The following is a 27,931-nucleotide window of genomic DNA, read 5'->3' on the forward strand; positions in this document are numbered from 1 at the left end:
AGTCTTATTTATATACATACATATACATATACATATATATATATGTATATATGTACATATGTATATTTTCTTTTCAAATTTCGAAATAATTTTTTATTACACATTTTCACTATTTTTATTTTTATTTTTATGCTAACTGTAAGTAAATATAAATTAAAACAAAACTTTCTTACTATCATTTATATTTAACATTTTTTTCCTTTTTTTTAAATTGAAATTTTTTTTTAAATTTTTATTTTTACTGTTTTTAATTTTTAATTATTTTTATATTAACTATAATTAAATATAAATTGAAAAAAAATTTCTCACTTTGATATTTTTTTATAATTTTTAGCTTCAATATAATTTGATTTTTTTGTTTTTATTATTATTATGCCATTTCTAAATTTAAAAATGTATTTTTATTATGTTTTTTTTTTATAATTTTTTATGGTTTTTTTTAATATTTTAATTTTTTTATAGGTATGTACATATATACATAGTTCTTTTTATTTACAAAAATTATTATTATTTTTTTTAGTTTTCATTCAAATACTTTTCGAAATTTAAAATTTTGAAATTTTATTCTTATTTATATTTTTACTTTAAAATTTTATGTCTTTTATTGTTTTTCATTAATATTTCAAAGTTTTTTACAATTTTAATTTTAAAATTCATCAATATTTATTTTTAATTTACACTGTGGCTTTAATATTCCATAATTTTTATATTTGTTTATTTTAAAAATTATGTGTTTTTTATTCCGTTCTTTATAAATAATTTTTTTTATTGAAATTTACTTTTTTCTTATACTTATTCAGTAATTTTTTAAATGATATTAAAATTAATTTCTTTCATATCTTTTATTTCAAAATTTTAATTTTTTTGTTTTCTGGTTTGCGAAATTTTTATTAAAATAAAGAAATTTTTTCTTAAAGCTAAACAATTTTGAATTTTTTTCATTAAATGGAATTTTAAGAATAATAAAAAATAGGAAAGTATTAAATAATTTGCTATTTATGAAGAATGTTGCCTTCTTAAATGTATAAATTATAAATTTAAAATTTTTTTTTGTAAATTTTATTTTTTTAAAATACTTTTTACTTTTAAAATCACAAAATATCATAAAAAATTTCTAAATAAATATAAAAACAAAAATAATATCAATAAAAAATAAATAAGATAAAAAATAAATAAATAGAATATATGAAATACATACTAATTATTAATTTAGCGCATAAATATGACCACTTAATTTCAAACACTAATTTTTTAATTTTTATGCATAAAAGCAATTAATTTGAGCAATCACCTAACATTCTCAAATGCGTTGTGTACTTTTAAAGAAAAAGAACAATGTTATTACGCTTAAAACAAGCTTGGCAAGTTGTATACGAGTTTTCTAGTGCAAAAATGAGAAAAGATTAGCAAACAAAAAGCAAAAAAGCGGCATACAGAGAATTTGCGCTAAAACTTTTAAAACAAAATAACAACAACAAAACAGCTTAAGCACTTACAAAAATATGTATGTATTGTATATATATATATAATTTTCAACGATACAATTTAGTAATAATTCGCTTAGACTAAGTTATGCCGTTGCTACAACAACAATTTATACTTGTACGACCTTTAGTTAGCATTACTGTATTACAACAACAACTATTTACCTAACTACTTCCATACGTAAACAAAATTATATATGGTACATATAGTTTATTTTTAAATGCCAATTATAATATAAAATACTACTTTATAGTTTATTTTAAATTAAATATATATATACATACAATGTATATATGTATATATAATTTTTGCCAATTTATTATTTAAGTTTAGTTAGTTTCAAATGAGAATTGCAATTGTCTGCTGCATGAATTGAATAAATAAATAACTAAATTAGCGTATGTGTGCGAAATACTTACAACAAACACACACACACAATATAGAAATGATGTAAACTATGATAAAAAACTAACAATTTAGCGAACCGTATGCAATTGACTTAAAGCGAAAAAATACGAATAATTAATATTGAATAAATAAATGATACACAAATGAATGAAAACAAATATATATATATGTGTGTGTATTTTATTTCAATAAATGCATAAGACTTCACAATATACCCAGGTGTCGCAGAACTTGTGTCAAACATTACATTTGCACATAGCATGCTTTCAGGGGACACCATTTCAGCTACACTATACGAAAGTCCGCTGTCCGCCTTTCCATTGATTTCACTGGTTGCCATTTGCATTTCGTTGCATACTTTTAGGTATCACTCGTTTGGCGCTTGCACATTTAACTTCCGCTCTGTGCGTGGCGTCCACCTGTGGACTCATTCTGCGCGCCTGGTGCATTTCGTGGCTTCGTTAGCAAACTTTGCCGGCACACGAATTGTGGCTTAGCAACAATGTTGCTGGCAGTAAATGGTGATGTGTGATAAATGTTTATAAATAAATGTTGCGAATTAAAGTTTTATTCGCTAAGCATGTTTATCAACATTGTTGATAACGCTAAATATACAAAATGTTTATAAACATTGCTGCTAACGCCGAATGTTGCAGTAAATGCCATTTACTGATGCTTGCGTGATTTTTTAGTAGAAAGTATGTTGAAAACAAATTTTTGCTGAACTTTGCATAAGGAAATTGTAGATTAATTACAGTTTATGCAACATTTGTTGACAACGGAAAATGTTGCTGTGTGGTAAATGTTTATTAAGTAATATTGCGAATTTCAATTTTGTTTGCTATGGATGTTTTTAATCAATGTTGCTAAACATAAATATCCAAATGCTTACAAATATTGTTGCTAACACTAAATGTTGCAGGAAATGCTATTTATTGGTGCTTGCAACAATGCTGCCGTGCGGCGAATGTTTATAAAAAATCTTGCGAACTAAAATTTTGTTATCTAAGCATGTTTAGCAACACGTTTGATAAAAACAAATATGAAAAATATTTATAAACATTGTTGCTAACACTAAATGTTGCAGGAAATACTATTTATTGGTGCTTGCAACAATGTTGCGGTGCGGTGAATGTTTATAAAAAATGTTGCGAACTAAAATTTTGGTAACTAAGCATGTTTAGCAACACTGTTGATAAAAACAAATATGAAAAATGTTTATAAACATTGTTGCTAACACTAAATTTGCTATTTTTTGGTGCTTGCGAGTTGCTTTTTACTGGCACATGAATTTTTTGGCATAGCAGCAATGTTGCTTAACATGTTGCTATGCGGCAAATGTTTATAAATACATGTTGCGAATATTAATTTTGCTAGCTAGGCGTGCTTATCATCAATATTGATAAATACAAATATACCAAATGTTTATAAAAATTTTTGCATTCACGAAATGTTGCTGTAAAAGCTCTTTATTGGTGCTGTTCGTATTTTTAATTGAAAGCAAATTGATAAAAAATTGTTACTGACGTTTTGTTGGCAACAGAAACTGTTGCTGTGCGGTGTGTTTTCAAATAAATGTTGCAAATTTAAATTTTACTTGCTATGCATGTAAGTCTTCAATGTTGCAAATCAAAAATAATAAACATGTTTATAAACTTTCGCTAGTGCTAAATGTAGCTTAAAAATCAGTTTATGGGCGTTTTTATAAACATTGTTGTTAACGATAAATATACACAATGTTCACAAAAATTGTTGTTAACGCCAAATATTCAAAATGTTTAAATTAAATGTTACAGTAAATGCTATTTATTGGTGCTTGAGTTACACCACATTTTTTGTGGTGTAGCAACAAAGTTGCAGTGCGGTGAAAGTTTATAAAAAATGTTGCTAACTAAAATTTTATTATCTAAGCATGTTTACCAATACTTTTGACAAACACAAATATAAAAAGATGTTTATAAGCATTGTTGCTAACCCTTAATATTGCTGTATGTGATATTTATTGGTCTTTAATTGAAAGTAAGTTGAAAAAATTTGTTGCTGACTTTTTTCCTATTAAATTAGAAGATGATAGAGTAATATTATGCAACATTTGTTAGAAACATTAAATATTGCTGAGTTCCAGAAATAATAAATCGTGAACCGAATCGAAAAAGCTTTTGAAACCACAAAATAATGAATAAATGTCAATAAATATTTACGTATTTATTTATTTAAATATTTATTTTAACATTTGTTATATAAAAAATACATGTTGTAAGTAAACTTTAAAGCTCATTGAAGTTTAAGTAAAATAAAAATGGCAGAATTGGTGCTTTCATACAACCAAGGCAATGGTATAATTGCCACGCATTAAGCCTGCTTGGCGGCTGCAGCCAATTTTTTCTCCTTCAAAAGCGCATAGCACTCCGGCACATGAGTGTAGAAGTCGCACAATTTCGTCTCCACATTGAAGGCCAAATATTTGCCACAATTGTATAGACGTGGATGGCCATTGACACAGACGAAATATTTTTTGCATGTCTTGGGATGGCGGAAATAGCGTAGCTCACCCTCGGGACTGGTGTCGACTTCCTTCTCCACACCATCGACTATCTCCGGTGGTGGGCATGTGAAGTCGAGGAAAGCCTCTGCATTACATTCGGCAACTAGATCGGGCCAATCACACTGATAGGACTCCACATTGAATGCCAAACCTTCCGGGCATTTTGTCAATGTTGCCTCGCCATGTGCGCAATTCTTGTAGACACCACAATTCTTTGGATCACCGGATGAATAGAAACCGAACTGGCGTGGACATTCAGCGGTACCGTTTGCTGGCTGCAGGCGTAAACGATCTTTGCATGTGGTAAATGGTAAGTAGGTGCAGTCGCCAGTTGTTTTGCCGCGTTGATTGAAGAGCAAACCATCGGGGCAGAGTTTCTCCTCGCCAACACCGTCTTTGCATTCCAGATAGGCGTCGCATTGCGCGTCATCGGCGAAGCGACCATTCGGTTCGGGGCATGAACGGTCGGCGTATGCTATTTTGTGAAGAAAAAGAAGGTGCGTTAACTAAATTGGATTAAATTTTGTTAAAATAATCGATTTTTATAGAAGGGTCTTTAGTATAACTTTAAGAATATGAAAAAAGGTATTACATATTTTTAACAGGCTCGTCCAAAATGACCGTAACGTTTGGAGTCGTGGAAGTTCCTTTTACAGTCTCAACCGACTTAGGGAACCTTGGATCAGAATTCTTCTCTTGTGGGTATAGAAAATGCCCCGGATTGGTTAGTCTAAAATTATCATAACTTTTGAATGCGAAGAATATTCTTTTTCGACCTCAACCAACTTAGGGAACATAGAACATAGAAAACGTCACAGACTAGTGAAAATCCTAACCAAATTTGGGTGTTTGAAAAACCCTTTCGTTATATCTGAAAAAGTAGTGGCAGATTTTACTTCTTCAGTGATGCACTCTATTCCAGCCTTGAGCTCACCAACCATGTGTTCAAGACTGGTTAGCTTCGTTATTAATGGCATTGAGCCACTTTATGATTAGACTAGTATGGCTGCCTTTGCCACTTGTAAAGCTGGTGAGCTGTAAAAAAAGGCATTCTAGCCCTCTAACTATCAGTATAATGAGAACTGGTCGGTGCTCCACTCTCCTCGTGTGTTCTTCTACTGGATAACTGAGCTTAACCCAAATTTGGCCTGCGGTGGGCGGACTACCATCGGTTCATGTGTTGTCGCAAGATTCTTTTGACCTAAGATCCAACGTAAAAGAACCAGGGAGCTCTTTGGCCTCAGTAAAGCTAACCTCTCCCTGCTTGTGGGAGTTCTAACAGGCCATCCTGTTAGAGCAACCACGCTGTAAGGCTGAGAAACCAAATGCCAGCTGCGGAAGCTGAATGGAAAAATCCGCACTTCCTTCTTGATAAGTGCGATCTCTGGATCAACCCTCGAACCGAATCTAACCTAACCCATCTAACAAAGCTTGCTTGTAAATCGTAGAGCTTCTTACTTATACCGGGAGGCTAGGATTATATGTAAAGAACTTATTTCCTTAGAACTATCTGCTATCTACTCACTGGGACTCCATGTAAACACTTGAAAATTAAATATCGAAATTTCCTTTTTTTCCAATTCGATTTTATTCAAAAAAATATACATACAAATGTAGTCAAACAAATTCGTCGCATTTTTTCACTATGGACTAGAGTAATTACAAACAATGAAAAAAAAATAGTATTAAAGTAAGAGCTTTCTCAGTATTTCTCCTTAGTATCTTCTCTTCGCTAATGCCGCCGACTGAGCTGAGAGACGCGCATTCTTAATCTCCTGACCGCGCTGCTTGACATCTGCGCTGCAAGTCGGCACATTGTCGATGTCGTCACAAGTTTGTGTTTCGGGATTGAAAGCGCTCGCTTCATCGCAAGCAATACGACGTGGACGACCTTCGATACAGATGAAATACACTTGACAATTCTCACTTGATGGATAGAATTCATATTCTTGTTCGGGTTCGCCGATAAATTGACCTCTGGGCGATGGTTTTGGTGGTGGGCACTTGAAGCCCAAGAAAGCTTCGGCATCACAGTCGGGCACTTGATCGGGCCAATCACATTTGTAGGTTTCCTTGTTCCAAGCCAAACCGTCGGGACAGTCGAAAACGAAACCACGACCGGAAGCGCAATTCTTGAATTTGCCACAGTTACGTGCATCACCCATGGCATAGTAACCGAATTGATGTGGGCAGTCGTCTGTTGGCTGTGCGGGCTGTGTACGTGCTTGGCCTTGTGAGCATTCTACATCGATGGGGTAGCCGCAGGGATAGCCGGAAGATTTTTCATTGTACAACAGACCGTCGGGGCAGAGCTTCTCTTCGGCTATACCATTCTTGCATTCGATGTAGGCGTCACATGAGCCTGAGATGGCTTGTGTGCCATTAGGTTGTTGACATTGAGCGTGAGCTGTAAGGTGAGAGAGAGAGAAGAGCATAAAAAGGTCGACATTAATAAATAATTTTCATTGCATTTGCTTACCTAGACAGAGTGGAGAATGAAGTGAAGTAGAATGATGAGTAGTAAATTTTTTTTTATAATTATTTATTTTGCACACCAAAACTTTTAAAATGAAAGATGAACTGAAAGTAATGTTTTCGCATAAAATCCCGTATATTCGTAAATAACAACGTAATATGAATAAATAAAGATAATTTAATTAATAATAATAATTCATTTTTAAAATTAGTTTCGCTTTTGAACAGCTTCCTAAAATAACCATCTCTATTAGTAATATTAGTAATCAGATAATCTACATTAAATATATTAAATACATGACTCGATATAACATCGGAATATCTTCCTTAGAATTGATAAAGAAGAAAGTATTGATTCTTGGTTGAGTGTCATAAATTTGGTATCGCCACTCAAAAGATCTTTTACCATAAATTGTATATAGAAAAATTAAGTTTAAAGTTGCCCTAGGCAGTAAGGCTGAATGAAGTAACTCCACGTTAGACCTACCGCTAAGGTTTAGCACCATTATGTGGTACACTGGTGCCTTGAAAACATCGGAAGGCATTGGTGCAGGTATAACAGGATCTTTGCTATAAGTCGGTGTGTAGAAATAAACCTAAAGTATCGCAATATTCAGCGATAGTTAAGCGGCAGTTAATGCAATAACAGCTTATGAGATTACAACCCTATTGAAGTAGGAGTTTATAGAATAAATTAATAATTCGCAATCAAGTGCAAGTCATTTGAGTTACAAGAAGTAGCCGGGAATGATGTGGCTGATGAGTTTCCACGCTCTGCAGCTGCTTCTAGATTAGTAAAACCGGAACCTTGCGTTGCAATTGGTCCGTACCGTAAAGGAGCCCCGCCAGGAGGAAAGAGGAGAGTGAGAAGTATTGAAAAGAACTCAAACGCATGCGCCAGGCTAATGGATGGTTACAGTCTCATCTTAAAAGCGTAATCCTACCGAGAGACAAATTCTGGTAACTTGTGGTATTTTACATTGGACAATATAGGCTCAAAAATCACCCTCTTGACATGGGTGTAGTCTTTTGTTCAAGTCTTGGATGTATGTATCCGAACAGGGATAACATCGCATCATTGGAATACTTTAATTTATAAGTGCGCTGGACTTAAGTGATTCTTGGTTGCAAAGAGGAGGGCACAATAGAACTTAAGCGGTATAAAATGGCGGCTGGAGGCTTTCAGGCTGTATGTATATACAAGTATACAGTTAAGGAAGAGCTAAGATTGGGTATAACCCAACATTTCATAATCTGACAAGGATTAAAACCAGGGAAATTACCTTCAGGTACATAACGCGTGTTAGTTATATGGGGTCTAAGGCGAGTTCTCACCTGATTTTATTCATATAACCAGTATAAAGTAACCTGAAAGTTCGAAAATCTGTATAGTAGGTATATGGGGACTAAGGGAAGTATTAACCCATATTTGAAACACAGAGATAATATTATCAGAGAAAGGATTCTCTCAAAATCTCAGTTATAAATCTCATACATTTACCGTTATTTTCGGTAAAAGGCCAACTATAGGCTTTGGGGTCCACATATTCGGTTCTCAGGGGCTTGAAAACTTTTTGTTGGACTTGGACAAGGTGGAGGACTCTAAAGGCATTATTCGTGAAAAGTTATCCCCCGTTATATTAATTGCTTCTTGATTTGTGCTACACTCGAATGAAAACAATCAGATGGAATTTAAAATTGTGCTATATGAGAAGTAGACGTGCGATCGAAGCTTTCGACTTTTATCAAAAATAATAATTTTCAAATTGCTAAATTCTGTCTTAAAAATATTTGCCATAAAATCAATCATACAAAGGTGGCTTCAAGCATTAGACTCAAAGTAGAGTCGCTAAGAAGTTCGACCAAGCATTTAACAAATGTAAAGTCATGATTATGAATCGGATCTAGGCCTAAACGTCAAATACTAAAAATGGAAAAGGTCCTAACTCCTGGATTTACTCTTACAAGAACTTACTGCAAATAGTTCTTGGGCTCTGCTGCTTATAAAAACATATGGTTTGACGTTAAACTTAAGAAAAATCTCAGGGTAACATTGTAGACAGTTTCAGACAGTCTTTGTGTAATGCCACTACGAAAGCGTATAACGTTACTGGTAGGATCAGTAGGCTCAATTTTTTGAAGAGGAATTTTATTTAAACATAAAAATATAAACATAAAAAAATAATTAAATAAAAAATTTTGGATATCCTTGATTCCGTTGCCGTATTCTGCTGAAAAAATTATATCTGACCCGAAATCTCAAATCCAAAAGCCAAGAAAATATTTACTATTATTATAGATGAATACAAGTAATGATCGCAGTCTAGGGATCGTACTAGTAAACAATTTGATATTTGACAAAATGAGGGTTCCCAAAAAAGTGCTTTTTGTTAAACATTAAAAAATTTAAATTATTTTTTTATATCTTCTATTCCCGAAGTAATGAGTGGAAAAGGTGATTATTTTATGTGTTGAACAATAGTTTTTAGTTTTTTGAATTCATTATGACTTTTTCCCTAGTATCAATGCGCTTAAATCATATTTGTATAACTTCAAAGTGTTTTAAGCTGATGGCTTAACCGCTAGTGCTATATATATAAATTGTAATTGTAATTAAATTACCTTTTCAATTTAAAAAAAAAATAAAAATAAAAACTTCAAAGTGTTCAACCAAATACCGGTAATATTTTGACCTAATTGTCGCAACTTTGTTTACTCAAAATACAGCTTTAAAGTATGCATGCATAAGTGTAAATCCTATTACGTACGGATACGCAGATAAATAAAATTGGCTTTAGAAATAACTCAAATAATTTGTACTTCGTCATTTTGAGAAAACAAGTGTATTTACCTACATATGTATGTGCATGCTTATATCAGCAAATTGACAGTGTAAGTTTGTAAGTTGACTTTGTGTAATTTATTTTTTATGGTTTGCCATGAGTGATCACAGTGCACTCAATAAAATCTTTAATGTATTAAAAAAAATAAAAGAAAAATTAAAAGTAAGATAACAAATGCACTGAAAGGAACATTAACCAAGAAACAAATTATTTGATGGAACAATGTTATATTGTATTATGTTAAAAAATATTTAAAAAATTTTATACTATGTACTATTAAAATATGTTCATTAAGGAGCTCTTCCCCTTTCACGTTTTTAAAAACTCGATTTTTTTAAAATAAATTCAATCTAGAGCATTCATAGAATGTTCTGGTAAAGTAATTTTCCGAAATTGACTGTAGTTGGAAAGTTATAGGAGTGAGAAAGTAAGGTCTTTAGAACGCGTGGCTTACACACCTGAAATTTCAAACATTTTAAATTTTCATTAAATTTTTTTTCAACTGGCGACGACGATTTCTCAAAAACGATGCAATCGTTTTAATATTTTAATGATAGTTTCATCAGACATGTGACTATTGCCCAACTAGTATTTTTGAAAAATAATCAACCGCATTTTTCATAAAAAAATAGTCGCAAAAAATAATGAAATTTAATGATTTTAATGCTTAAAAATATTCAAAATATTTAATTTTCATGATTTATGAAATATCTTAGTTCCGGCGGTAGCCATCAACCCACAGACTAACACGCACTTTGTTTTTATGATCTGAGGTTAGCCAGTCTGCTGGAATCATGGATGCCATTTGTCTACCTCTTTTCCTCATGGCTGCCATTGGAGCGCTAAATATTGCAATTAAATAAGTTTTTTTTGCTTAAAAATTTTGTAGTTAATCTGAAGGCCTAATTAATATGTGGAAAAAAATTGAAAGCAGTGTGATTTTTTTCTTCTCACTTTAAAGAAATTCGAAAAAACTTCAAGAACGGCCGTCACACGGCATGACCTCCTTCATTGCGCTGCCAGACTTATTTCATTATATTAGACCTGTGTTTATTTGTATTTGTTTGTTTGTAAGCGAGTTCCAAACGAACGCTCAGCACAGCCAAAATGGTGCTGGATAAAATTCTGATAAAAACTCGGACAAAAAAGTGGCGGTATTTGGTTTCTTGTTGGAGTTTTGAGCATCTTTCGCTGTGATTGTTTGAATTCTCTCTATTTTTATTAATTATATTATAGTCTTCCGAGATCAAACTGCGACTCTCATCTTAAAACTGCACAAAAAGACCTCATGGATCGAATTTATATTTGCGAATAACTACAGGATCACATCAAAATCGAACCATTTCTGATGTGGTTGGTTGTTGATGATGAAAATTCGGTTACTTAAGAACTGCGGTGACCCGGTGCAAAAGTATTAACAATACAGGATTGGTGATAAGGAAGATTTTTTTGTGATTGGAATCCCATGGAAGAAATCATCAACTGTAGGCTCTTTTCCTGTCGTCAAACTCTTAATGCTGATTGGTACCGTCAATAACTAAAACTATTGAAAAAAATAATTGCTCAAAAACAGACGGCTACAGCCAAGAAAATAGAAATTATTTCGAAGCGGTCCAAATGCATCCAACTTACATTCCAGACTCAGCACCAAATGATAACTGTACCTGCCTATAGTGAATGATTTTGCTATTGAAAAGTTTACCTAAGCGATTAAGCAATTATACTTTCTGGTAGCGAGTAGCAAAAGAATAGTCGTGAATGTATCAAAATACTTGTGAAATCGGCTGTTGCAGTTTTTCTGCAGCAGGAACGTAGGTATGAAGTTTTTATGAGAGTGGCTTTATACAATCATCTTAAATATGCCAACAAGTTATTTTGTACATCTTATGGATTGTGTTCATCTGGATTATTTTGTTTGGCTAATATTACATATGAGCGATTGGGGAGTCGAAGTTTATTAATCAATAAGGGATTATTAAATTTTATGCCTTCAATAACTTTGTGATGATTTTTATTAAGAGCTTGTAATATGGCTGCCCCCCCTTCTTTGAATTTATTTGGCTTCATTTCGCAAAACTTAGAGCATAGAGAGTCAAGTAAATTATATCAGCCGTACAAGCTAACTGATGAGAGCAAAATCCTATTTCAAAATAATGTTTCAATTCAATATACTAAATATAATTGACTTCTTGTTTAAAAAAAAAGAACTTGTTATTTAAATCATTCACTATAGTCTGAGACTGGTCTAAAATCCATGAGGGAAAAATTTATAACATTGTAGAGCTCGGTTATAACACTTCAGTAAGGAATCCACATATTCTCTGGTAACGAATTCAACTCGCTAACATACTTTTTACGGTTTACTAAGTAGTTTCTTGACTTCGTCTAAGTATAGTGAACAGTGAAATGGCGAATGGAAGACGTTATCATAGGTCGCTTAGTTTTTCATCAACCACGCCAAAATTAAAGACCACGTACAAAATTAATGATCGAATCGCTACTTAATATACATTTTGATATTCTCCCGAACATTTTTTGGCCACTCGCTACCAGAAAGTATAACTGTTAAATTACTGGTTATATAATCACAGACCTCGAAATAGCGGTAAAATCAATAAAAGTTTTGCGAAAGCACAAAAAGTATAAACCAAAAAAGAAAATCGAAATAATAGCCAACAACAAAAGTCAAAAAGTTTAGCAGCATTCTTTGCTGCGCTGAAAGTAAAAGTGTTTAAGACCAAACCAGTTCCATCAGCAGACATCTAGGCAGTTTGATAAGTGTTCGCAAGCAAGCTTATGCTCATATAAATATAAATATGTATGTATTTATTTATGTGTATACACATTTACACATATTTACGCATACATATGTATGTACTTACTAATATACATAGTTGCGCATATATGCAAGCGAAGTCATTAAAAGCTGCTGCCAAGCAATAAAATTGATACTCAAAATAAATACAATAAATAAACTGCAGATGAGCAGCAAACGAAGGTAAAGACGCGAAGCAACGACGATGCTGTCAACTGTAAATGCTTAAGCGTGGCCGGATTATGTAACTTTTATTAGCATACCACCATATACATACCTACATTATGTATGTCTGTACTATTTAAAGAGTTTAAGGTAGCGCACAGTGGGGTAGAATAGGCGCGTTTGTGTATACAATTTTCGCGCGTGGCCACGCAAACCTTACCACTATACTTTCTTACATTATTTTCGGACTTTTTCTTTCGTTCGGGATTTTTTTCAATTTTGCTTTTTTTATGTTGTTAGTAAGCATACGTATACACAATTATAATAGGTTGTCAAAAAAGTCTTGCGGTATTTTCGCTAGTTGGCGCTGAAAGCGCGTAGTTCTAGTTTTATTCGTCGCATCGGGTCATGCTATACCTTTTTGGAAAGCTCATTTCACGCGCTAACACGTGTTTGATTGATTGTCGTTTCTTTTAAGTCGTTCGTGAGTTATAGCGTCGCAAACATGGAGCAAAATAAAGAGAAAATACGGCATATTTTACAGTACTACTACGATAAAGGCAAAAATGCATCTCAAGCCGCCAATAAAATTTGTGCAGTTTATGGACCTGATACAGTTTCCATTTCCACCGCACAACGATGGTTTCAACGTTTTCGTTCTGGTGTAGAGGAGGTCGAAGATGCGCCACGCTCCGGAAGGCCTGTCGTCGAAAATTGCGATAAAATCGCTGAATTGGTCGAAAGATACGGGCATAGTAGCAGCCGTATCATCGGTCAAGAGCTGGGCATGAGTCATCAAAAATTCATTTCAATTTCAATAAAAAAAAAATCAATAAAAATACCGCAAGACTTTTTTGACAACCCATTATTATCTAATTATAATTATAGTTTCTAATTTATTACGTTTAATGAGTAAAACACAAATTAGCTTTTCTGTGCTTATACAAAAGCGGCCGATTTTATTGTTTTTAAAGCGATACGCCTACTAAACTTCGTGTTTCTGTTTAAAAAAAATAAAATAAAATAAAATATTAACTTTAAATATAGTGTAAATGAAATTAAATTAAAAAAATAAAAAAATTAATTTTTTCGTCGCATGTAAATCTCTCACATTTCGAGCTAATTTTGTAAAGCTCACAATCTTTCAATATTTATCTATAGCTGAATGTGTTTTGTTTTAAAATTTTAATATATTTTTGCTTAATAACATGTCATTAACTTATTTCTAAATAAAAAATTTCTATACCGCAAAAAGTACCGCTATAAAATGTAGTTAAATATGCACAATACTTGAAAATTTTGTGTGGTAAGGTTTGCGTGGCCACGAGTGTATGTTTATGGTTAAATTTGGAAATAGAAACTACTTGATAAAGAATATATATTCATTTAAACTTATGCGGTGAAAATACAATTAAATGTAGAAGCTTAAAGTTTAAAGAAAGTTTTAGAATATTTTCCAATAAGTGTTATAAAAGAAATAATACGAAGGCTGCTATATATATTTCTGGTCTAGGCAACACTAAGTGTGGCCAAGTGCAATCTGACATTTCCATTGGAAAGTTTGACATTTTTTAGCATAACATCACTCAGAACGTTTTGTCATTTAATCGTGAATTCTTTTATTTGCAGGGAATTAAAAAATTCATCTCGGCCAAAAAATGGAATTAACTTGTGAACATTTTCGTGCGATCAATTTTCACAACTTTCGACGTGGATTATCACGACAAGAGTGCATCGATGAACTAAAATCTTTGTATGGCTATGAAGCACCATCCTATAGCACTGCGAAAAACTGGTACAACGAATTCAATCGTGGCCGACGCTCGCTCAAAGACGAATTCCGTGAAGGTCGTCCAAAAACAGCCGTTGTGCCAGAAAACATCGATGCCGCGTACGTGAACTGATAATGAAAGACCGTCATGTAACATACCTTCAGATAGAGGCATGCCTATGCATTTCTCCCACCAGCATACATTCTATATTGCATGAACACCTGGCCGTAAAAAAGGTTTGTTCTCGTTGGATCCCGCACAATTTGACAATCGCTCAAAAAAAGGCTCGTGTGGATTGGTGTAAAGAAATGCTGAAAAAATACGATCGCGGTGCTTCAAAAGACGTTTATAAGATCGTCACAGGTGACGAATCATGGATCTATGCGTATGAGCCCGAAACAAAACAGCAATCGACTGTGTGGGTCTTCCAAGACGAGCCAAACCCAACGAAAGTTGTACGTGGAAGAAGCACTTCGAAGCAAATGGTCGCCTGTTTCTTCGGCAAAACTGGTCATGTGGCGACTGTTCCGCTTGAGCAACGTAGGACGGTCAATTCTGAGTGGTACACCACCATTTGTTTGCCTGAAGTCTTCGGAGAAATTCGAAAAACGAACAAGAGAAGACGAATCATTGTGCACCATGACAATGCGAGCTCTCACACATCGGCCCAAACCAGCGCCTTTTTGACTGGCCAAAACGTTGATGGGTCATCCGCCGTACAGCCCTGACTTGGCACCCAATAACTTCTTTTTATTCCCAGACATCAAGAAAATAATGCGTGGTCAACGATTTTCGTCGCCAGAAGATGCTGTTGAAGCATTCAAAAACCATGTTTTGGAGGTGTCTCAATCGGAGTGGAAAAAGTGCTTCGAAAATTGGTTTTAGCGCATGCAAAAGTGTATAAATCTTGATGGAGAATATTTTGAAAAACAATAAACCATTTTCGTTGATAAATATTCCTATTTTCATTATTAGACCAGAAATATATATAGCAGCTTCGTAGTTCTGTGTAGGTTGCTAAGATCAAAATATTCAGACCATAACATATTAATATTAGTATTAATAATGTTCATATGCCCTGAAAATGAAACTTCGTAGACTCTATAAATGAATCTATTAATTCTGTTAGAATTGTTACCCATAAAGAGTTTCCTCAATTCATTACTAGGAAATCAGAAATTTCCCTTGCCTTGCAGTCAAAATTATTAGCATACCAATACCCTTGAGAACAATTAAAATATAAATAACGCATTTTTGCACAACTGAATATTCTCATTTCCGAGTTATGTCATTTGTAAGGTTAACTTGCTACACAAATACAAAAAAATTACAAATTAAATATAAATATTCGCGTATAATTGCTTTAACAAACACTAGTTATATACACCACACATTGCCATCAATTAGCTGACAGCGGTAAGGCGTGTCCCAACCGGCTACCTAATTGAAATATGTGGCATCTCAACTAACGATATTGATTTGCTATAAACAACTAATTGTCTATAGGCGATCTTCTGCCATACAAATATTTATCAGCGACTCATCTCGCTGTTAATTCGCTAAATTGCGAATTTCCGAGCTGTCAATTGCGTTAGAAGCGGGCAAATAGTCAAACGCGCTAACTGTTATTGCAATGCAAAAGTTGTTGTTGTTAGTTTTCGCAAACAAGTTCGTCGCTTAATTCTTTGCATTTGGCCTCAACAAGATTTGTTGTCTTTATATATTTGAAGGTAATTGAATTTATATAAATAAAAATAAATTTTATTAATAAATTTATAACAATGCAGCCAGCCACTAGCCGGAGGCTGCTCGTGGCTTAAGATAAAGCTTAATGTATTTGTTTATCGATATGTTTGTTTACTTGGCTGCCGCATCTACATTTTTGTGGTTGTCTTTCGTTGTTTCACAAGGTCGCGGTTGTGGTAGCTGCGATGACGCACAGTGGTGTGAGAGTGGTTAAATAGTGTAGTTGAAATATTTTATGTTTAAGTTTATATATCATTATTGTAAATATACTTTTTGCTAAAAATTAAAATAAAGAAATTTACTCGGAAAAAAATGAAAAAATTGTCGAAAAGTAACTTGTTATCCAAGTCATTAAAAAAATCACTTTTGGAAGCAATTCATAATAATTGGTAGGTAAGGTTCTCATTATGATGAACTGGAAACCCGGAAAGGAATAGTTTAGACAAAGAGCTGGTGAGAGAAGCATTCTGTCAACTGAGTAGGTAAGAGTGACATCTCACCGAAATGGCTGGCAGGCTAATAGCCTTGACAGACGGCAGCGTTAATCCGGATTAACTGCGCACTTAATCAGATCCGAATTTGTAGGTGACAAATGGCAGCTATGCGAGTTTGAAACTCTCGTAAACAGCTGATTGTCATTTTTGTAATATGTTCAATGAAAATGAATAGAAGATAAAAATTTAATTTTTACAAAACCATTTTTTATTACAAAAACATATCAGCATATTCTTTTTAAAACTGCATCATAACATAACATCGTAACATAAAACTGCTTGTTTTTTATTGAAAATTTTAAAAACAGCTGTCAGTGTTGCTTGTTTTCCATTCACAATAGATTAATATTGGCCATTTTTAACAATGTTGCCAACGAAAACGCAGCTAACTCTCTAAAATTTTGAGGATTAAATGGGTGTTAGCAACGGAGTTATCTCCACTAACTCCTGAATAAATACGAATTAATGCCGTTAATCCGGATTAACGCTGCCGTGTGTTGATGCTATACTGCTGGTCTCCGGCTCGGAGGTACCTGGCAGGTCTTCAAGTACGTTCAATGCACGTCGCCATACTTCTGACCGTACATGTTCTGTTGAGACGAACTCCTATTTTGTGCCCGACGCTGTCTCTGAACATTAGCTTCATTAAGGATTTTTGTCAACCTTTGTGTGGTCTCTCTGCTTGCATAGATAACCACGGAGTTCATATAGAGTAACTGTTAGCACATGCGAAGATAGCTTCTTGAAGCGGAAGCCCATTTGATAAAAATGAACGCACCTCAATAACAACAAAAGAAAACACAACAAAACAAAGATGGTTAAGATGAGGAATACGGGACCAAATTCCATAGGAACAGTAGGATACTGAGATCCCCTATAGTAACCACCACTCCAAAACAACCGGACAAAACTGGAGAAAATACAGCATTAAGAGAAACTCCAGCTACACAAGCAGTATCCGCAAAACAAGGCGAAGGGAAGAGCACCCCAGCTACCATCACCGAAGAATCTCGGGCTACTCAATACTTTCTGTTCGCATTTATGTAGGTAAACAGACAGGCATAATAAATCAACTCAATTCGTTAGGCTGTTAACTTGGTCTACCATAAGTTACAAGTCCACAGATGAAACTTAATACATTTTTAATAAAGTTAATTTTATTGAAGAAACTCTCAATACATGAAAATTATCCAACAAAGTGTACTCAAAAAGGTCTCAGTTGGCCTGTTGGGTTTCTAAAAGCAATTTTGATATGGCCTTAGAGCAAAAAAGCGAAAAGAAAAGTGTTCTAGACTTAGAAATGTTTTTTAGAATTCAAACTTGAGTATGTATGAGTTATGAGTTAAATAGAATAGATGCGATGATATTTTTAAAGGAAAATTTGAGAATTAGATTTAACTATGTTAAGTTCGCTAAAAGAAGGCTATCTTATAAATTAAAAATTAAAATATTCTAATAAAAAACTCTAAGGGTTCTTTTTGTTCTGGTAGATTATGCTCGGAAAGCTATCTAGGCATCACAAATGCAACTGTCTGTCGTGACTGACCAAATAATAGCACAAAAAATTTTAATTTTTGAGTTATGCCATTTTAAAAGTTAATGGCAGCCTTTTTTATAAACAATTCAACTTGTATTCATATTCTATACATATATATGCATATATAAGCTCTTCTTACATACATAAGCTGTATATATTGAATTTCAAATGCCGCTCTATCACCTCAATCAATGATAGCCAACGCCTTGTAGTTGTTTGTGTGCAACGTGAATGAAAATCGTAATAAATTACAGCCAGTTAATAGACAGAAAAATTTATCAGCACTATAAATTTATTACATACATAAGTATATGTGTAATTGAAATGTCTACCAAGCAATAAGCATAAATAAGTAAACATTCAGTAAAATATTGCCACAATTCTTACAAAATTTCAAATGCAAAATTCTTTAAAAAAAGTTAATTAAGCTGATAAGTAGCGATATCTCTATCCCATCAGGGAGGGTTTGTATAATTAATACAGCGTTACTGCGACACATATGCCCCCAACGGCATACAACTGCTTATGGGTACATCTGTATGTATGTACGTACACATAAATGTGTGTGTGTATGTACCTGCGTCACCCAGCACTTTTACCTGTTATTCCAGCTGCTTCAATTATTTGCAATTTATATGCCAATCAGGTGGCGTGAAATATTTCTGCGTGCTTTCAATTGGCAAAATTCCGGTATTTGTTCTATTTTGAAATAATTCTAGCTGAAGCGGCTGGTGAAATTTGGCAATTAAAAGGAACAAATGAAATTCTAAAAAAAAATCTAAAATTTGTGGCATAAAGGTGTGTGTGGATTCCATAATTAGACAGTTAACTGCTAGATTATTACGGTACTTTTTGATATAGCAACAGATAAGCTGAGAAAATAATTGATATTTAGACATAAAAAGAAAAAAGGTCTGATTAATTTGTTTTAACTGGTTATGATTTTTAGTCGATTTTTACAATTGCGTATGAAATTCATGGAATTGAAGACAAATTTGACGCAACTTTATGTGAATTGATGTAAAAACTTTTAAAATATTTTTAATATTGCTTTCTTTTGACTTTTGGAGGAATCATGGAAAGAAAAATTTTTTGAGCATACGTTTAGGAGCAAGATATTAGAAGCAGTTATAGAAGCCGTATTCGATTCGGCAATTCCCTACACTCTCACAATGCTTGATCACTACTTTCTGCAGGTTTAAATTACATCAATAAAAATTACATACATGCATACAATGCATACAATAGCAGGAAGTAAATTATTATTCCCGAAAATATTATAATCGCTTACAAATCTAACTGTTTAATTATCCCACTTGATTGTTCTATTCGTTACACTATACTACACTTTAAAGTTTTGTGTGGTAAATTAGCTGTAGATTGTATAATGGGTAGTGGTCATATCTAAATATACCTCCGCTTGACCTGTAATTTTACCGATTTGCAAAAGCGAGTCGAAGAACTCGATAAATAGTAATTAAAACGTCGAGAAAATATTTATCGAATGCTTGGAGGGCTATTATGGTAACCGACTATTTGATGACTGAAATTGAAGCTCGAGATCTTCACTTCACTTTCCACACAACACATCAAACAATGGATTTATTTAGAAAACACTTCGGCGCGCAGATAATTTCACGTTTTGGGCTGGTCGATTGGCCACCAAGATCGTGTGAAATAACACCGTTAAATTTTTTCCTGTAAGGATATGTAAAGTCCAAAGGCTATGTGGGCAATACCGCTTCGATTCAGGTCTTGGAGCAAAACATTACTTTTGTCATTCGCCAGTTCACAGTTGAAACGGATGGATCAACTGTGACGTAACTGCGGCAGCATTTTAAAAAGATAATCTTCAAAAGTCAAAGCCAAGGAATGTTCTTTCGATTGATAATAAACATTTTCCGTTAAATTCAAAGTTTCTGTGTCTTTTATTTAAAAAAAAGTAGGGAACCTCGACATGGATCGCCCAAAATATACCGAATGCATTCGGGAATATTTTTTCATAGATGTATTCGAGAACAGATTTGTCACCATCCACAAACAGTAAAAACGTACAAAATATCAGTAAATGTTTATCAACCATTAAGAGTTTTGAGAGAATACGATAAGCCTTCAGTTTACGCACAATTTGATAAAATTATTGAAGAATTGTGATCTGTGGTATATAAAAAATATAAATTTTCATCTATAATTCAGATCCCAAAACAAAAAAATATACATTTTAATGGTTGCTGAGTTTTCAAGTGTATTTTTTTAATATATTTAGACGAGGCTACAACAAGTTTTACATAAAGTGAGCTTTAAGTAGTTTGTTCATAATAATTTCATAGTTTCAAACAGTTTTTTAGAGAATTTTTCAACATAACAAAAAAGCTTTGATAATATAAAGTTTTAAAAAGGAAAATTGCAAATTTAGTACAATTCCCAAATAAATTTATTTTGAACGTTTTTTATAAAAAATAATATTATTTGATTTCAATAAAATTTTATTATAATAATATCCATATTTTTTTCATTTGATATTGTATTAATACAGTAGAGCTTATGTCGAAAATCTCAAGGAGTTTTAAATTGCAGAAAATTTACTAATAACTATAATATAATAAGTTCAGTTTGAAAACGAAAAAAGAAGAGAAATTAAAAATTTTTCGAATTAAAAAAAAAAAGATTTTTAATTATTAAATGAAAAGTTTATTTTTAATTTTCTTTAAATAACTTAATTAATTAAAAAAATGTTATTTTTTTATAATACTAAAAACAACTTAATTAATTTTATTAAAAAAATTTTGAATTTTTAATTACAAAAATGTTTGTATAAATTTATCATAAATATCATTTACATAATTAACATTTTGAAGGATTTACTCATATCAACAAATTTTAAACTCATTTTGAAGTAGAAAAAAAAATAAGAGCAATATTAAAATAATAATTTTTTTTTCTAATTAATTTAACAAATTTTTTTTTAATTTTTAAAATAAAAAAAAAACAAATTTTAAATAAAAAAATAAAAAAAAACTAAATAATTACTCTAATTTAAAAAATTATAACTTTTATTTAAAATTTTTTTTTGGAATTTTAATTTTTAAATTTCATTTTAATTTGTCAAATTTTTTTTAATTTTTCTTTTAAATTCTTTTATTTTAAAACTTTTTCTAAAATGTTTAATTCTTCAATTTAAAATTTTTTTAATTGTATAGATTTTTGGAAAATTTATTTAAATTTTGAATGATCAAAGTTAGTTCCTTTCATTTGACTTCACAGTTTATCAAATACTTTAGTTGCACGAAAAAAAAATTAAAAAAACATACCCAAGAAATGTAATCTTTAACATTTCTTATACAAAAAATATGTATTTAAAAAACTTTTTCCAACATTCCATTTTATATTGGGAGAATGAGAGTATAACGGAATTATTTATATGCCAGGAATTTGAATTTTCAACGATATTTTATTTCAATTGTAAAATATTCCATAAAACTCCACGCTAGTCTTGTGGATAACTATCAAAATTTTTAACAGATATGTATACAATTTTTTCAAAATTAATTAAAAAATAAGTGTGGAATAACAAAGGAGCAAAATAAAAAAGAAAATTAGAGAACGAAAAAAAAATTGATAATTTTCTTTTAATTCCATTGTCTTAGTGAAAACACTTTTATATAAACTTCTCATAAATATTTTTTATACAAATAAATATTTGAAGGTATTTATTTCTTTAAATAACTGTTGATTTAATTTTCTAAATATGTATTAAACTTCTATTAATTTTCGCAACATACTTAAAAATATGCGCGAAGAAGTTTGTGTCTTAAGTCTTTTGAACACTTGCAGTAGGGAATGCAAACCAAGTATATTTAATATATGTTTAATTAACAACTAAAAGCTAATGTTTTTTTATTTAAATCATGAAATACTAACCGAAAGAGCCAAACATGGCCACACACAGTGTTGCACTTAGTAAAATCTTAAACATTTTCACTAATTTTCAATTTATTAAAGTTTATATGGCGTATCCTTCGGGAAAAGTCCTTTACAAATTGTTTATAATTTTTATTATTTTTTATTTAGCGTGCTTTGCAAAAAACGCACTACAACGCGTAAGCTTTCGTTTAAGACTGAATGTTGCGGTGACAAGCAGCGGCGGATAGAAGCTCCGCTAAAAAGTAGGTATTAAGTACAGGCAGCTTCTAGCTGAAGTCAGTCACTTGAAATAGTTGTTATTAAATTTTGCTGTTGTGACAAAAGCAAAAACAAGAAAAATAACATAAAAAGAAACAACAACAGTATCCAGTTTGCACAAAATTTAATAGCCGCGCTTTGGGTTTTGGACCTGTTAAGTTGACAAAAAGATGTGACCGACGGGTACGATAAATACACACATATGTTCATACCATATCCATATTTATCTGTACATCTGTGTTGCATATGTGTGTATATTTATACGTAAGCTTAACAGCAGCTTGCACTTTAGTGGGTGAGTTATGGATGCTGCAGAGCGCCGAGCAGCGCTTGTGCTTGAAAGCTCACAACGACGTCGTCAGCGATGAAAGCGAAACTGTTTGAAGAGCAAAAATATAAAAAAAATTTCACGCACATCTTCTCCGGCGATTTTTCTGCATACTTCGAGACTTTGTATAATTGTTAGCAAGTTCGCAAGAATGAGCTGATTAATGCGAATGCGAATTTTTTTTTTTATTGAAATTGAAATGAATTTTTGATAATTCATGCCCAGCTCTTTACCGATGCTACGGCTGTTACTATGCCGGTCTCTTTCGACTAATTCAGCTTATTTTATCGCATTTTCGACGGCAGGAAGTAGACCGATGATGTCAAAATGTTCAGAAATCTACTCCGCTAACTAACTTCAAGAGAAATTTACTATAGTGTAGTACCAATTACAAAACTGATTGACGGTACATAAGAGCCGCTTGATACCAGAAGGCATTTCATCATGGTTTATCATCGTGCATGAAAAGGTTAACAGCGTGAGGAGTGCCGCTTTTGCTCTTCCCGAAAGCGTAAGCGTTAGACCAGTTCACAGCAACAGTGTGTGACGCGTAAACCAGAGGTACACCAGCATCGGAGTTCAAGGATAATGGAAACAGTGATGTTCATCTGGCGAACTTGTTCCGAAGAATGCCAAAATGTCAATGCCCACTTCTCATATAATGCCATTTTGTTGCCGAATGCCTTTTTCATATTCCTCGTCTTTCTTTACAATCTATTACATAGTTTAAAATATTTATAAATTGATAATAAATTATCTACTCATTAATCTTATACGTGCTCAAGTTGAAAGTAGGGATCTCCTTTTTCCCTTTTAAAGGGTTAGCTAGGTCTGTAAATTTCAAAAAATATATTTGTTTTTGTCTTATTTTACAATACCTCTAGAATATTGTTACAAATTTTTAAGATGATCTGAGTAATAGTTTCGGAGAAGCAGTCTCGAAAACTGGTGCGCTCGAGGCTAGCTAGGCACACTTAGTGCCGTTTTTAAAGTCGGTGGACACGATTTATCGAAAATTTATGGACCGATTTAGTTTGAATTGTGTACACATCTGTAAAATAACATTATCAAGTTATGGAATGAAGTATTTTTTTTTTCATTAAAACTTATTTTTTTAAGCCAATAAATGGTGAAAATTTTACCAAAAAATGAGATTTTTTGTTCAAAGTCTGAGAAAAAATTAAAATTTTATTTTTTTCTTTCGTTTAATTTTTAGATGAACCAATAACAAGTTATGCTGTCCACGGCGAGATCACTTTGTTTGTGAGACACCCATGGAGATGAGGTCTCAATGTCTGAATTTTCAATATTTTTATATCAAAATTTCAGGGGACATTCTTCTGTATGATTGTTCATATAAAATTTCGTAAAAATATCTCTGCTTTTAAAACACTAAAACCCACCTAACCCCTGAACTTTACTATAAAAATGGAAACCGATACCCCTTGTTCAGAATATCAAGCCAAAAATTGGAGGAAATCTGCTCAATTTTCCTCCTGTTAGCAGTGTACGAAATGCCTATAGTGTTTTTTGACCTTCCTGTTGACTTTACACCGCTATATTATTAGCTATGTGAATTACCTTATTAAAAATAAGTAGGTAGGTTTAACTGAGTGTTATGGAATTTAAAACCAAAAACTAATGAAATCGGCGAAAACCTTCCGAATTCCTAATACATATACTCATTATATTGATTTTTATGCTTTCGGTTGTCTTTTCTTAATTAAAATATATTTATCTTGGCCTCTCTCATTCCAATCGGTAACAAAGTGGCGTAATTAGTTCATTTCTTTGTCAAGGCCTCATATATCGAATATTTTCATTCTTTGGTTAACCATATACTGATAATTTCGCTCTCTACCGCTATCACTCCTGGTTCCCTTAAAGTATGACTACATACTTGGCTCTAAGTCCTGCAAAAGCTGTACAATGTCAGAGAAATTTTTTTAGAATTTTTTACCACACCTTCCACTATTAAACTTTCGCAATTTGCGTCCAATAATATTTTTATCCTAACCTTATAACTCCATTTCGATATAAGGCCCTTCTCGCAAGTTCATCGCTTTTTTAGCGATTCAAATCCCAAAAGAGTCTGATAATGCAATAGATTGATGCTATTCATATTTAGAACAATGTTTTTTGACCAATTTTGAGTGCAAAATGAGCGAGTTCAACGATAGTATTGCCATTCTGATGTCGGAGAAAACCGCTCACTAGAGCGGGTTGAGTTACCGGGAGCCAAAAAACGGATACTTCGACTTGAAAATCGCTGCCTCGAAACCGGTTTTAGACTCATAGACTCTAAGGCAAAGATGTTCAGAATGATCCGTAGTAAAAAATCGACCAGCTCTAATGCTTACACCTCAATAAAAGAGGCTGCATTTCGAAGTAATACTTCTACTGTTATCTTAGTGGCAGTCACTTCTGCTTACAATACAATGCAGTTATTCGGTAGCCTAAATCAAGGGAGTGCCCTTTACATAAACACCCCAATCAACTTTCTTTCTGAGCTTTATCACATGAACCTCACCACTCTTGTACTTCATAGACTGCATGCCGTACACATATCCACCATCCCTCCCTGATTTATGTCTTCTAATTTTACTTAGGTTGCGTTTCATAATTCAGAATTTGGCAACCCTAGCGTTACAATTTGACAACCCTAGCGTTACAATCTGGCAACTCCCAACTTTATCGTGTAAGCTCTCATACATCGACTGAAATAACTGTATTTTTTAGCACTCAAAACATCGATTTGATGAGTCATCCTCCTTAAAGTCTTGACTTGGCACCAAATGACTTCTTTTAATCATGTGCGAAAAAATAACCTGAGAGGTCAACGTTTTTCGACACCTGAAGAGGCGGTTGATGTGAGATATCTCAATCAGAAAAGTGCTTCGATTGGTTCAAACGCATGCAAAAGTCTATAGTATGGTAGATCTTAATGGAGAATATTCTATATTTTGAAATGAAATAAGGAAACTTTTTATTATTAATATTTGTTTTTGTTCTCTAATATAAAAGATATATAAAATGCAACCTACATATGCATATACTATACATATATAAATTTTTCAAAAAGTTCGATGTATTTCAAAAATTTTCGCATCCCGATTATTTAGCTTTTGTGTTCATTTGCAACCAAAATTATCATTTCCCTATTTCTTTTAAAGTTCGTATGTTTTTGTGCTTTGACAGCAAAGTGTGAATTTGATGTGGCAATTTTTGATTACTTGAACATTGACTTGAACAAGCTAATTTTTTATAAAATTAACAAATTATTTTTTTTTCAAAATTAAAATTTTGATATATTTCGCATGCTAATGTATTATTTATGCTCTTCATTTTTGTCGTTTGCCAACCAAAATTTGTGAGTTTTTCCAATCAATTATTATGCATGTTTCTGCAGCGGCATTAAGGTGTCAAGGTCAGCTGTTCAAAGGCGCACGCAACGGTCAGTAATCCGCATTATGCTGAAGATTTAACTTGTTTAACCAACAACAACAACTTCAGCTTCCAACAGCAGCACGGCTGTGTACGAACCTCCGCGCACAACGCGACACATATGAATCCCCTTGATTTCATTATGCGTAAGCATTATTTCGCGGAAAATTGAGGCGGCAACACACCGTTGTTTCTGAAATTTATTTCAAGCCATAAAACAACAACAAGAAGCTTAAAGGCATCATCAAAAAATTTACGGAATATAAAAAGCACCAATCTGCAGATCTTGTGAACCGGTAAGACGTGCTTGCCCATGGACTGTCACTGACAGACACCTTAGCGCGGACAAGATTTCCAGCATTTGCGTCTGCGTACAATATTTGAATAACAAATTAGCTGGATTTGTTACTTCTTGAATTGTTACTCAAATATAACTGGTACTTCAACTCACACACACTCTTGTTCATATATCTAATCACTTGCTTTAGTGAATAATGTGGTGTGGGCTTTTGTCTTTATGATAATTTTTCAAAATGTTTCATAGATAATTTTGAAATGTGTGTATATGCATATTATCATTTCATAGAAAAAAATATGTACGTCAATAAATTAGGGATATGCTAATTGGATGACTCACTTTATTCAGATATATTGAGATAATTTCTGTTAAATAGATGAGGTCTTCATTTAGAATTTTTTCTAAATATAAATTTCAAATATCTCTTCTGATAATACGAGTACATGGATATTTAAGAGCGAAAGGAAGTACTCAATAAGTTGTAAAAATATGTTCCACCGAGGTTGAAAAGTATTCACTCCTTTTGGTTTGTTGTTCGCCCTTACCTTCAAATTATCCAAATAAAAGACCAAACTATAAAAAAAATCCATAATTTTTTTAATATCGGGTGATTTTTTAAGAGCTTGATAACTTTTTTAAAAAAAAAAACGCATAAAATTTGCAAAATCTCATCGGTTCTTTATTTGAAACGTTAGATTGGTTCATGACATTTACTTTTTGAAGATAATTTCATTTAAATGTTGACCGCGGCTGCGTCTTAGGTGGTCCATTCGGAAAGTCCAATTTTGGGCAACTTTTTCGAGCATTTCGGCCGGAATAGCCCGAATTTCTTCGGAAATGTTGTCTTCCAAAGCTGGAATAGTTGCTGGCTTATTTCTGTAGACTTTAGACTTGACGTAGCCCCACAAAAATAGTCTAAAGGCGTTAAATCGCATGATCTTGGTGGCCAACTTACGGGTCCATTTCTTGAGATGAATTGTTCTCCGAAGTTTTCCCTCAAAATGGCCATAGAATCGCGAGCTGTGTGGCATGTAGCGCCATCTTGTTGAAACCACATGTCAACCAAGTTCAGTTCTTCCATTTTTGGCAACAAAAAGTTTGTTAGCATCGAACGATAGCGATCGCCATTCACCGTAACGTTGCGTCCAACAGCATCTTTGAAAAAATACGGTCCAATGATTCCACCAGCGTACAAACCACACCAAACAGTGCATTTTTCGGGATGCATGGGCAGTTCTTGAACGGCTTCTGGTTGCTCTTCACCCCAAATGCGGCAATTTTGCTTATTTACGTAGCCATTCAACCAGAAATGAGCCTCATCGCTGAACAAAATTTGTCGATAAAAAGCGGATTTTCTGCCAACTTTTCTAGGGCCCATTCACTGAAAATTCGAC

General features: G+C 32.9%; 1 protein-coding gene across 1 annotated transcript; it reads right to left on the reverse strand.

Moving 5' to 3' along the window:
* Positions 1-4,110: 4,110 nt before the first annotated feature.
* LOC120768830 (protein obstructor-E) lies at positions 4,111-22,411 on the reverse strand. Its single transcript, XM_040095582.1, has 3 exons — positions 22,207-22,411; positions 6,156-6,845; positions 4,111-4,913 (listed from the first exon to the last, which is right to left on the reverse strand). The coding sequence occupies exons 1-3, from the start codon at positions 22,259-22,261 to the stop codon at positions 4,246-4,248; spliced, it is 1,413 nt and encodes a 470-aa protein (XP_039951516.1). The 5' UTR covers positions 22,262-22,411; the 3' UTR covers positions 4,111-4,245.
* Between the last annotated feature and the right edge of the window lie 5,520 nt (positions 22,412-27,931).

The sequence above is a fragment of the Bactrocera tryoni genome, chromosome 2 (genome assembly GCF_016617805.1).
Source record: "Bactrocera tryoni isolate S06 chromosome 2, CSIRO_BtryS06_freeze2, whole genome shotgun sequence".
Classification (NCBI taxonomy): Eukaryota; Metazoa; Arthropoda; class Insecta; order Diptera; family Tephritidae; genus Bactrocera; species Bactrocera tryoni.

Excerpts from the sequence above, each read along its gene's own strand:
- LOC120768830 (XM_040095582.1), bottom strand. The coding sequence starts at position 22,261 with ATGTTTAAGATTTTACTAAGTGCAACACTGTGTGTGGCCATGTTTGGC. Across the intron at positions 6,846-22,206 it reads GGCCATGTTTGGCTCTTTCG|CTCACGCTCAATGTCAACAA; the intron begins GTTAGTATTTCA and ends CTCACCTTACAG. Across the intron at positions 4,914-6,155 it reads ATTAGCGAAGAGAAGATACT|CATACGCCGACCGTTCATGC; the intron begins AAGGAGAAATAC and ends TTCACAAAATAG.